The 10,376-nt window shown below is 46.7% G+C and overlaps 2 protein-coding genes across 2 annotated transcripts; one reads left to right on the plus strand and one right to left on the minus strand.

Annotated features, from left to right (window-relative positions):
- The first annotated feature begins 4,348 nt into the window (after positions 1-4,348).
- LOC124646646 (putative ankyrin repeat protein RF_0381) lies at positions 4,349-6,664 on the plus strand. The gene is made up of 9 exons (XM_047186742.1): positions 4,349-4,421; positions 4,497-4,589; positions 4,677-4,973; positions 5,053-5,192; positions 5,295-5,381; positions 5,620-5,757; positions 5,937-6,095; positions 6,164-6,265; positions 6,443-6,664. The coding sequence occupies exons 1-9, from the start codon at positions 4,349-4,351 to the stop codon at positions 6,662-6,664; spliced, it is 1,311 nt and encodes a 436-aa protein (XP_047042698.1).
- A 1,125-nt stretch (positions 6,665-7,789) lies between these two features.
- On the minus strand, positions 7,790-10,376 carry LOC124675159 (receptor-like protein EIX2). Its single transcript, XM_047211232.1, has 3 exons — positions 9,293-10,376; positions 9,145-9,220; positions 7,790-8,274 (listed from the first exon to the last, which is right to left on the minus strand). The coding sequence occupies exons 1-3, from the start codon at positions 10,374-10,376 to the stop codon at positions 7,797-7,799; spliced, it is 1,638 nt and encodes a 545-aa protein (XP_047067188.1). The 3' UTR covers positions 7,790-7,796.

Here is a 10,376-nt window from a genome sequence, read left to right on the forward strand (position 1 = left end):
ATTGTTAGAGAAGAACATTGGGCCGCTAACTTAAGCCATGATCCATGGTGGAAGTTTCAGTTTTGGACACATATCCTCAATCTCATATGAGAATGATAATTGTTGCCACATGCTTATGCATTAAAGAGGAGTCCATTATCTGTTGTCCATGTTGTCCCGGTATGGATGTCTAAGTTGAGAATAATCAAAAGCGAGAAATCCAAAATGCGAGCTTTCTCCTTAGACCTTTGTACGAGGCGGCATGGAGCTACCCCATTGTGACACTTGGTTAAAACATGTGCATTGCAAAGATCCGGTAGTCCAAGCTAATTAGGACAAGGTGCGGACACTATTAGTATACTATGCATGAGACTTGCAACTTGTAAGATATAATGTACATAACTCATATGCTTTATTACTACCGTTGACAAAATTGTTTCATGTTTTCAAAATAAAAGCTCTAGCACAAATATAGCAATCGATGCTTTCCTCTTTGAAGGACCATTCTTTTACCTTTTATGTTGAGTCAGTTTACCTATCTCTCTCCACCTCAAGAAGCAAACACTTGTGTTAACTGTGCATTGATTCCTACATACTTGCATATTGCACTTGTTATATTACTCTATGTTGACAATTATCCATGAGATATACATGTTACAAGTTGAAAGCAACCGCTGAAACTTAATCTTCCTTTGTGTTGCGTCAATACCTTTACTTTGATTTATTGCTTTATGAGTTAACTCTTATGCAAGACTTATTAATACTTGTCTTGAAGTACTATTCATGAAAAGTCTTTGCTCTATGATTCACTTGTTTACTCATGACATTACCATTGTTTTGATCGCTGCATCCACTACATATGTTTACAAATAGTATGATCAAGGTTATGATGGCATATCACTTCAGAAATTATCTTTGTTATCGTTTTACCCGCTCGGGACAAGCGAGAACTAAGCTTGGGGATGCTTGATACGTCTCCGACGTATCGATAATTTCTTATGTTCTATGCCATATTATTGATGATACCTACATGTTTTATGCACACTTTATGTCATATTCGTGCATTTTACGGAACTAACCTATTAACAAGATGCCGAAGTGCCGGTTCCTGTTTTCGCTTGTTTTTGGTTTCAGAAATCCTAGTAACGAAATATTCTTGGAATTGGACGAAACGAAGACCCGGGTTCCTATTTTCACCGGAAGCATCCAGAACACCCGGGAAGGACCGAGAGGGGGGCACTGGGCCCCCAGACCATAGGCCGGCGCGGCCCGGGCCCTGGCCGCGCCGCCATATGGTGTGGCCACCCCTTCGACCCTTCTGCGCCGCCTCTTCGCCTATATAAAGCCTCCGTCGCGAAACCCCTGGGGCGAAGAACCACGATACGGAAAACCTTCCGGAGCCGCCGCCATCGCGAAGCCAAGATGCGGGGGACAGGAGTCTCCGTTCCGGCACCCTGCCGGAGCGGGGAAGTGCCCCGGAAGGCTTCTCCATCGACACCGCTGCCATCTCCACCGCCATCTTCATCACCGCTGCTTGCTCCCATGAGGAGGAGTAGTTCTCCATCGAGGCTCGGGGTTGTACCGGTAGCTATGTGGTTCATCTCTCTCCTATGTGCTTCAATACAATAATCTCATGAGCTGCCTTACATGATTGAGATTCATATGATGATGCTTGTAATCTAGATGTCATTGTGCTAGTCAAGTGAGTTTTACTTATGTGATCTCCGGAGACTCCTTGTCCCACGTGTGTAAAGGTGACGATGTGTGCACCGTGTGGGTCTCTTAGGCTATATTTCACGGAATACTTATTCACTCGTTGAATGGCATAGTGAGGTGCTTATTTATATCTCTTTATGATTGCAATGTGTTTGTATCACAATTTATCTATGTGCTACTCTAGGAATGTTATTAAAGTAGTTTTATTCCTCCTGCACGTGTGCAAAGGTGACGAGTGTGTGCACCGTGTTAGTACTTGGTTTATGCTATGATCATGATCTCTTGTAGATTGCGAAGTTAACTATTGCTATGATAATATTGATGTGATCTATTCCTCCTACATATGCATGAAGGTGACGAGTGTGCATGCTATGTTAGTACTTGGTTTAGTCTTTTGATCTATCTTACACTAAAGGTTACTAAAATATGAGCATTATTGTGGAGCTTGTTAACTCCGGCATTGAGGGTTCGTGTAATCCTACGCAATGTGTTCATCATCCAACAAGAGTGTAGAGTATGCATTTATACTGTTACGTTATGTGATCAATGTTGAGAGTGTCCACTAGTGAAAGTCTAATCCCTAGGCCTTGTTCCTAAATATCGCTATCGCTGCTTGTTTACTTGTTTCTTTGCGTTACTACTGTCTAGCGTTACTACGCTTGTTTACTATCCTGGGCAAAGCACTTTTCTGGTGCCGTTGCTACTGCTACTATTTATTCATACCACCTGTATTTCACTATCTCTTCGCCGAACTAGTGCACCTATTAGGTGTGTTGGGGACACAAGAGACTTCTTGCTTTGTGGTTGCGGGGTTGCATGAGAGGGATATCTTTGACCTCTTCCTCCCTGAGATCGATAAACCTTGGGTGATCCACTTAAGGGAAACTTGCTGCTGTTCTACAAACCTCTGCTCTTGGAGGCCCAACACTGTCTACAAGAATAGAAGCTCCCGTAGACATCAACTCCATAAACGGTGCCCAACGAAAGGGTGAGGTGTACTGGCGCAAGGTTGTCCAAGTGAAAGCGCCACAAGCCGGACGAGATGCGCAGCAATAGAACGGAAGAGTCTATCAGAAAATGATGGGCCTACATCAAACATGAGACCTCCATGTTTTGCGCCGTTGTCGACCATGTTGTTGCAAACTCCGAGTGCTTCACAGGCGTGGTCGCAATGTTAAGAAACTGGTATCGTCATTCCATCTATGTACTTAGCATTAGCATACCATAAACCTAACTTTTAGCAATTCTAGGTACCCAGAACCTTGGAGAATTTCAAGGCAGCACATAAAAAGGGCTTCCATATGGTCCATTGTTAGGATAAGCTGAAGGAGACGGTGAAGTGGAAGGTTGGCTATGCAGCCTACTAAGAAGCAGTCAAGAATGGCATAACCACGGTGGTCGTCGACAACGAAGACAACGAACCTAGGAAGAATGCCCTTCCACCTCGACCCGGGGCCATAAGTCTACCAAGGCCGATCTTACGCGGGAGGCATCGACCCTAATGTTGAGCTAGGCCTTGCAGAAGATCATCGCTGGTTCACAAGTCGCCCAGGAAAGAAGGGATGAGAAGAGGCGCATGAAAAAAGAGGCCTCTACTGCCATCTACCTCAACCTCACCAAAGAGACCATTGAGGTCCAAAGAATGTACGTTGAGGCCAAAAGGATAGACATCGAGAACAAGATTTAGGCAGAGAACACAAGGATCATGCTGGCCGACTTGACCACCATGGCCGATGACACCAGGACTTGGTTCCTGAAGAAGCAAGCCCAATCCGCGTGCGTGACCATTTAGACTATATTTTGTGCAATACCATGTGCACAATCTGACGAACTTATATTTGAGATCCAATTTGAGCCAATATGATGGTTATATTTTGATGAAATTTACTTATTTATATTTTTTGGGAGATTAAAAAATGGTCTGGATGAACAAAATGCGTCACTACCCCCGACACAAATGAACCACAAATTTTTATATCCGCGGGCCGATGTAAACGAAACGCGTGACTAGTTTAGACGTTTAAAATAGACCGCTGGAGATGCGAATAGCTCGGTTTTTGAAAAATTTAAACCGGTGGTTCGAAGTTTTAAAAAACTCTAGAAATAAAAACTTTGTTGTAGACAATGTTGTGATCTAAGTACGTGTAAAATTTCAACTCGAAAATACCATATATTTGGGGCTGTGCAAAAATAACAAAATCTGACACCTATAGTAACAGCGCAAGATACCTCCAAATCTGTTAGATATTGTTATTTTTATGCAGCTCCGAATATAAGGTATTTCGAGTTAAAAATTTGCACATACGAACATCCCAACATTGCCTATATCAAGATTTTTTGGAAACTTTAAAGTATTATTTTCGAGTTTTTGACAAAAACGAGTTATGTAGCTCGAGCTAAAAAATCCATACTCATTGGGAGATGTGCCTAAGTCAATTGTGAAGGGACGACAGCCAAGCCAAACAACCCCGAACGTACCGACCTCGCGTGCTGCTCGTGCGTCCTCTCTCTCCACTTGTCCTGCTCCTGCGTCGCGTCACGTCGGTGTCTCGTCGCCGCCTGCGCCGTATTTACACCACCGACCGGCTAGCAACTACAGCTTCCGAGACACCCACGCGGGACGAACCCACACAGGTCCGTCACATTCGAGAAGATGAACGCGCCGCCGCGCCCACCCTCGCCGGCGGCGACACCCCTGCAGTCATGCGCCGCCACCACGTCGTCAGGTCCATCTAGCTAGCTTATTGCTTCCCCGTTCCTTTTCTTTGCTGCTCCTATAATATACGTATTACTCCTAGTAGATGTCGATGTGGCCGCCAACGCGCGGAAGGAAGAAACGCGGGGCCGACTGCTCCTCCACGCCGCCATTGACGGGAACCTCGACCTCCTCGCCAGTACGTTTCTGATGCCTTCACCATTCGGCATTCACCCCCTTCGTATCTACTCCGTGAACATTCATTCAGGGCTGGCCTTGGTTTCAGGGATGGCGGTGGACTTGGAGGCGACGACGCGGCGCGGCGGGGCCGGCGTCTGGTCGACGTGCGGCCCCCAGGCGCTGCGCCTGGCCGCGGCCAACGGCCGGACGGTTGTCTGCCGGTACCTCGTCGAGCACCTTGCCGTCCCCGTCGACGCACCCTCCTCCTCCGGCGAGACGCCTCTGCTCCTGGCGGCCACGTCCGGGCACACCGCGACGGCGGCCTACCTCCTCGACCGCGGCGCCGACCCGCGCACCGCGGAGAACGACGGCGAGACCCCGCTCCACTGGGCCGCCTACAACGGTACGAACGACGACGGCCGATATTTCTGGGGCGTGCATCGTGCGCGGTTATTGACGCCATTGCACGTCCATCCGTGCAGGGGATCGCGAGCTGGCGATGCTGCTCCTGTCGAGAGGCGCCGACGTGGGCGCGGCCAATCCCAGGGGCACGGCGCTGCACGTCGCTGCGGCGCAGGCGCACCCGGCCGTCGTCGCCCTCCTGTTGCACCACGGTGCCGATGTATGTCCCTGCGGCCCTTCCTGCATATTCATATTTCCAACTGTCATTGAGTGCCCATTGGATGAATACTGCCCCTGACCAGTTTGCAACCTTGCATTGCAGCCGAACAAGGTTGCGAATCGCATCTTCACGCCGTTGGTCTCCGCGCTTCTCGGCGGCTCTTTGGAATGCATGAAGCTGCTCATTCAGGTACAAACATCGCTCATGTTCATAGAATTGAAGTGATATCCTTTTCTGTTCGTTGCACGGATCTCCCGATGAACTAGCTTGGTGAACTTGTAGTTGCGCGTTGCCCTGTCGAGAGCTCACACCTTAAGGCATGCTTGGATTGCTGGCATTCCATAGCATTCCGCGGGAATTTTAACCGGCCAACCGGTTCCAAAAACATCGGTCGCTATGCTAAAACTTTTCTCTAACTTTGAACTAGGCTGGTGGGGACGTCAATTCCGGGGGACTCCATGGAGCGAAAGCAACCCCTCTGTTGTTAGCATGCAGCCGCCGCGGCAACATCCGATTTATCAACTGCTTGTTGGAGGCTGGAGCAGACCCCAACTTTCCTGATGAAGTGAGCATATACTGTTACTGCCTCCTACCTTTCCTGCAACATTTGATCTTCTCTTCAAAATTTCAAATACATAACATATTCATAGTTTATCGCACAGTTTGTGTTGTTGTTTTGAAATCACAATGCTTAACCTCTAATGGTTCTCTAGTATAACTCATGGCTGCTCTAATTTATTGCAGCTTGGTAGGTTACCTATAGAAATCGCCGCGGTTCATGCTGAACAGGAAGTTGCTGAACTTCTGTTTCCTGTAACTCGCTGTCGACCGGCTCCAACCATACTAGACTGGAGTATCGGTGGGATAGTGAGACATGTAAACTCTGCTGCTTACAAGGAGTGGGTACGCCATCAGCTTTTTTCAGTAGATCAACCATTGTCTGCACTCAATTATAAGAATTTTTTGTTTAGGAGAGAAAAGCCTCTCATAAGAGGAAAGAAGAACTGAAACTGCAAGGAAACTCAGCCTTCAAAATTGAGGACTACGACGCGGCCGTTCTTTATTACAGCATGGTAACTCCGATTTCTTTCTATGGGCAAGTTCGGGTGGAAATGCTTTTAGTTCTGCTGTTATGCCGTCACAATGAACGAGGAAATATTTGCTTCTACTTTCCAGCTGGAACTGTCATGTTGAAATTGGTTAGGCATGTCCTCACATGATGTATCCCGGATTTTGTTCTCCATTCGCAGGCGATGAAATTTGATGATGGCACAGATGCCAGCTTATATTCAAACAGGAGCATCTTTTGGCTCCGCCTTGGCATGGGCGATGAAGCACTGTCGGACGCGTGTGCCTGCATCAGGATGCAGCCTGACTTGGCCAATGGCTACTACCGTAAAGGAATGGCCTTGTGTTTTCTTCAGGTGATCATCATGGCACTGGCTATTCTACTCTTTGTGGCTGTGAACTAGCTTGAAACCCAGTTGCACGCAATTAGTCTTGCTGATCGCCAGTTGGCTTGTTGGCTTGGTCTGCTTCCCTGTGTTCTCACCACCGTCTAACAAGTTTGTCACACTTGTGCTAGGACTATGCTGGCGCTTCCAATGCGCTTCGCAAGGCTTTGAAGCTTGACCCGGAGAACACCAGGACCGCGGAAGCCCTTCGGTAATCTGCTGAACTTGCACCCTTGCTTAGTTACCTACCATCGTACAAACAGATGTTATATCAGACGCTGGTCAACATGATGTGGCATGTTCCAACTTCCGCAGGGACGTCTTGGAACGCGCCAAGAAGCAGGTTTCTCCTTCACCGTGTTAAGGAAGGGATACAAGGAAGTATTCAGGTTCTGGGGCTAACCATTTTGTGTTAGAACTGTGGAATGCGTAGGAGTTTTTTTTGTGAAAGCACTAGTTAAGGGCGGGCAAAAGCAGTGGTAGGCAGTGGATTAATAATGCCGCCAGTTGGTTAGGCTGGTTTCTTTTGCTTCCGTTGGCAGTTATCAATGAATGTAGTAAACATATCCTAGATCCTAGCTATTACATCTGTTCCGAAATGCTGTAGCTTTCCGAAACATAATACATTTCGGAACAGAGGTAGCATATGTTATAAGTTTCACGTATCCCAGGCCAGGCCATTTGCCATGTTCTGTTGGAGTTGGCACGTCGGTAAGAACTAAGCATAATTGGCTTAAGGAACCTACAAACATGATGGAAGACCATGTTAACATTGGTTTCTGCAACTCAAACATTACATGAAATGGTGTGTTCATTCCTTCATGGGAGCGCATTTATCTCTGGTTAGATGATGACTGTATATTTATAGGCGAGGAACACCTTGATAAGAGTTACAATGGAACTGCTTACAACTTAGTACGGACCAGAAGTACTTGTGTGAATTCATACTGCATCTTAGCACAGCTCTAAATAACTACATCTTCAACAAAAGTTACACGTGTGTGTATACATACACATTCAAAAAAAAATGAAGTATCACAGTTTAGCATGCTAATTTACACACCAAAGAAAATATTGGGCACATAACAAGAATTATTAACTGTATTCTTTCGCATAGCATAGTTACCAAGATACAAGCTCAAGTGTTATCTCATCCTCCGCGGATTTTTCTTGCCAATGAAATCCAGCCCACAGCCACTTGCATGTAAACCCAATCATACATGTGGTCCGAAAATAAGAAAAACATAACTCTCCATTTCCTTTTGAATAAGAAGCCACAGAAGACAATCCAGAGACCTACCACAAATCCAATGCACATGCTGAGGTAAATCGAAACCACATCGTGCATGCCTTCATGTTCTTCAGGGGCGAGCGGAGTTATGTCAATTCCCGAGCAATTTCTTCTGAGAGGTGGACCACATAAACCAGGATTGCCGATGTAAATAGATGCTTGATCATCTAGAGTTCTTAATTGATTCCCAGATGGTATAGTTCCTGTCAGATTGTTAGGAGTATATGACAAGTTCAATCGGGTCAATGCTGATAGAGCTGATAAACCTCCAGGAATTTCACCACGGAGCAGATTATGTGAGAGGTCAAAAGATTCCAGTTCACGTAGCTCACCAATACTTTGGGAAATTATGTCACTCAGACTATTCCCGGACAAGTTTAAGTTCTTCAATGCAACCAGCATGCCAATTTCTTGAGGAATCTTCCCTGTTAAACTGTTGCAAGACAAATCAATGGATACCAGGTATATGATTCCTCGGGTATACTCAAGCTGTTGACCTTTCATGCCCACAAAGAAACTATCAGTATAAGCAGTAGTTTTCTCGAACATAGTGCTGATTCCAAAATTGACAACTTGGGAAAGGGTACCACTATTATTGGGAGTAAGAGTCATAGCTGTGAGATTCCCAATTGATTGTGGTATGTTCCCTGACATGTTATTCATTGCAATGTCTAAATATTGAAGCGCCTTCATCCTAGTTAGTTGATCAGGGATGCCACCAGAGAACTTGTTTGAACGCAACTGCAAAAGTGCCAACTGTGGTAACTTTGATTGAATCCATGTTGGCAAACTCCCAGAAAATCTATTGTATGCCAGATCAAGAAATTTCAGCTCTCTACAACTCTGAAGAAAAATAGGGAATGCTCCAGAAAATCTGTTTCTGTTCAAATTAAGGAGGGTAATATTTGAGGTTTCAAATTCTTGAGGGCAATTGGGCAATGTACCACTCAGCTGGTTTTTTGACAGATCCAGAAACATCAACTGTTGCAACTGAAGCAAGGTGCATGGAATAGTTCCAGAAAGCGAATTGCTGAAGAGGATGACAACTTGTAGCATTGATTTTCCAATCACTGATGGAAGTGTGCCTGATAGATTGTTTCTAGACAGATCCAAGGATGTTAGGCTCGGTGGAAATGTTGGAATCGGGCCAACAAGCTGGTTAGAACTGATATCCAACACCTCCAGCTGGCCAGCAAACGGGAAGTGCTGCTCAGTGATTGTACCATGTAAGTTGTTAGAGCTTAGCCATAAGCCTCTCAACTTTATGAGTTCCCGTATACCAACTGGTATCTCTCCGGAAAGCTTATTGTTTCTGAGCATAACCCATGTCAAGCTGCTAAATTGCCCTAGACGACTTGGTAAGGACCCTGTCAAATTATTGTTGTCCAAAGACAACATCTCCAATTCATCTGATGGCAACCGATCCAGCATTTTCCCTACGTCCATGTTGATAAAGTTCTCTGTTAAACTGAGTACCTTTAGGTTCTTGAGTTTCTTCAATGTCAATGGAATTGCGTCAGTGCCAGTGATGTGGTTCTCATCAAGATACAATTCTTTAAGGGAGGTCAAGTTCCCCACGGCGTCCGGGATAGAACCATGGAAACCGCAGTGCATCATCGATAGCCCTAGGAGGCTAGGCAGAGGCAGATTCCAAACAAAATTGATGGCACCGATGGATTGGTTGAAGGGGTTCCAACTCATCATGATGAATTCCAGCGATGTGAGATTGGAATGTACTAGGGGAGGCATGGTGTTCTGTAGCCCACAAAAGCTTAAATAAATGCTTTCTAGGGAGGGGAGCATGCTGAGAGCATGAGCCCAGTCGACGGCAGCGCTGAGGTCCACCCCACCCAAGTCGAGTATCTGGAGCTTCCATAGGCGCGACACCCATGCGAGATCAGGCGAGATGAGCTGATAGGTTTGTGGCACAGTTAAATCATCACTATTGGTGATATGGAGGTTGACTAGGTTCGAGAGGTTCCCAATGTGGGGAGGAATCCGACCGCCGAAATTGGAGTTAGAGAGGATGAGGCTCGTCAGGCTCCGTAGGCCGCTGATGAACTCCGGGATGGGTTTGCCACCGAAGTCATTCTCCGAGGGGTCCAGCCAGTCGAGATGCTGTAAAGTGAGCAAGGATGGGCGAATCTCACCTCCTATGAGCTCCGGACTGTAAAACCCAGTGCTGACTCGGAGCGTGACGACGTGGCCGGTCCCGTTGCTGCATTTGACGCCCTTCCACTGGCAGCAGTCCGCCCCTTGCCACGACGAGAGGAAGTTGCCGGGGTCGGTGAGACCGGCCTTGAAGTCGAGAAGCGCGTCCCGCTCACGGGGGATGCAGAGGGTGCCCGCCGGTGCTGGTGCCGACGAACTCCGGCGGAAGAGAAGAGAGTATGACGTTAGGATCATGGCAACTCTGGCAAGCGACCTCGGCTCGGCCAT

The sequence above is a fragment of the Lolium rigidum genome, chromosome 1 (assembly GCF_022539505.1).
Source record: "Lolium rigidum isolate FL_2022 chromosome 1, APGP_CSIRO_Lrig_0.1, whole genome shotgun sequence".
In the NCBI taxonomy this organism is placed as follows: domain Eukaryota; kingdom Viridiplantae; phylum Streptophyta; class Magnoliopsida; order Poales; family Poaceae; genus Lolium; species Lolium rigidum.

What these genes read in the sequence shown, in the direction of transcription:
- LOC124646646 (XM_047186742.1), top strand. Translation starts at nt 4,349, where the DNA reads ATGAACGCGCCGCCGCGCCCACCCTCGCCGGCGGCGACACCCCTGCAG. An exon ending in CGCCGCCACCACGTCGTCAG is followed by an intron (nt 4,422 to 4,496) that starts GTCCATCTAGCT and finishes TACTCCTAGTAG; the next exon opens with ATGTCGATGTGGCCGCCAAC. An exon ending in GAACCTCGACCTCCTCGCCA is followed by an intron (nt 4,590 to 4,676) that starts GTACGTTTCTGA and finishes CCTTGGTTTCAG; the next exon opens with GGATGGCGGTGGACTTGGAG.
- LOC124675159 (XM_047211232.1), bottom strand. Translation starts at nt 10,376, where the DNA reads ATGGCCGAGCCGAGGTCGCTTGCCAGAGTTGCCATGATCCTAACGTCA. An exon ending in TTTGACAGGGTCCTTACCAA is followed by an intron (nt 9,221 to 9,292) that starts GTCGTCTAGGGC and finishes GAGAGATACCAG; the next exon opens with TTGGTATACGGGAACTCATA. An exon ending in CATGGTACAATCACTGAGCA is followed by an intron (nt 8,275 to 9,144) that starts GCACTTCCCGTT and finishes AATTTCCCAAAG; the next exon opens with TATTGGTGAGCTACGTGAAC.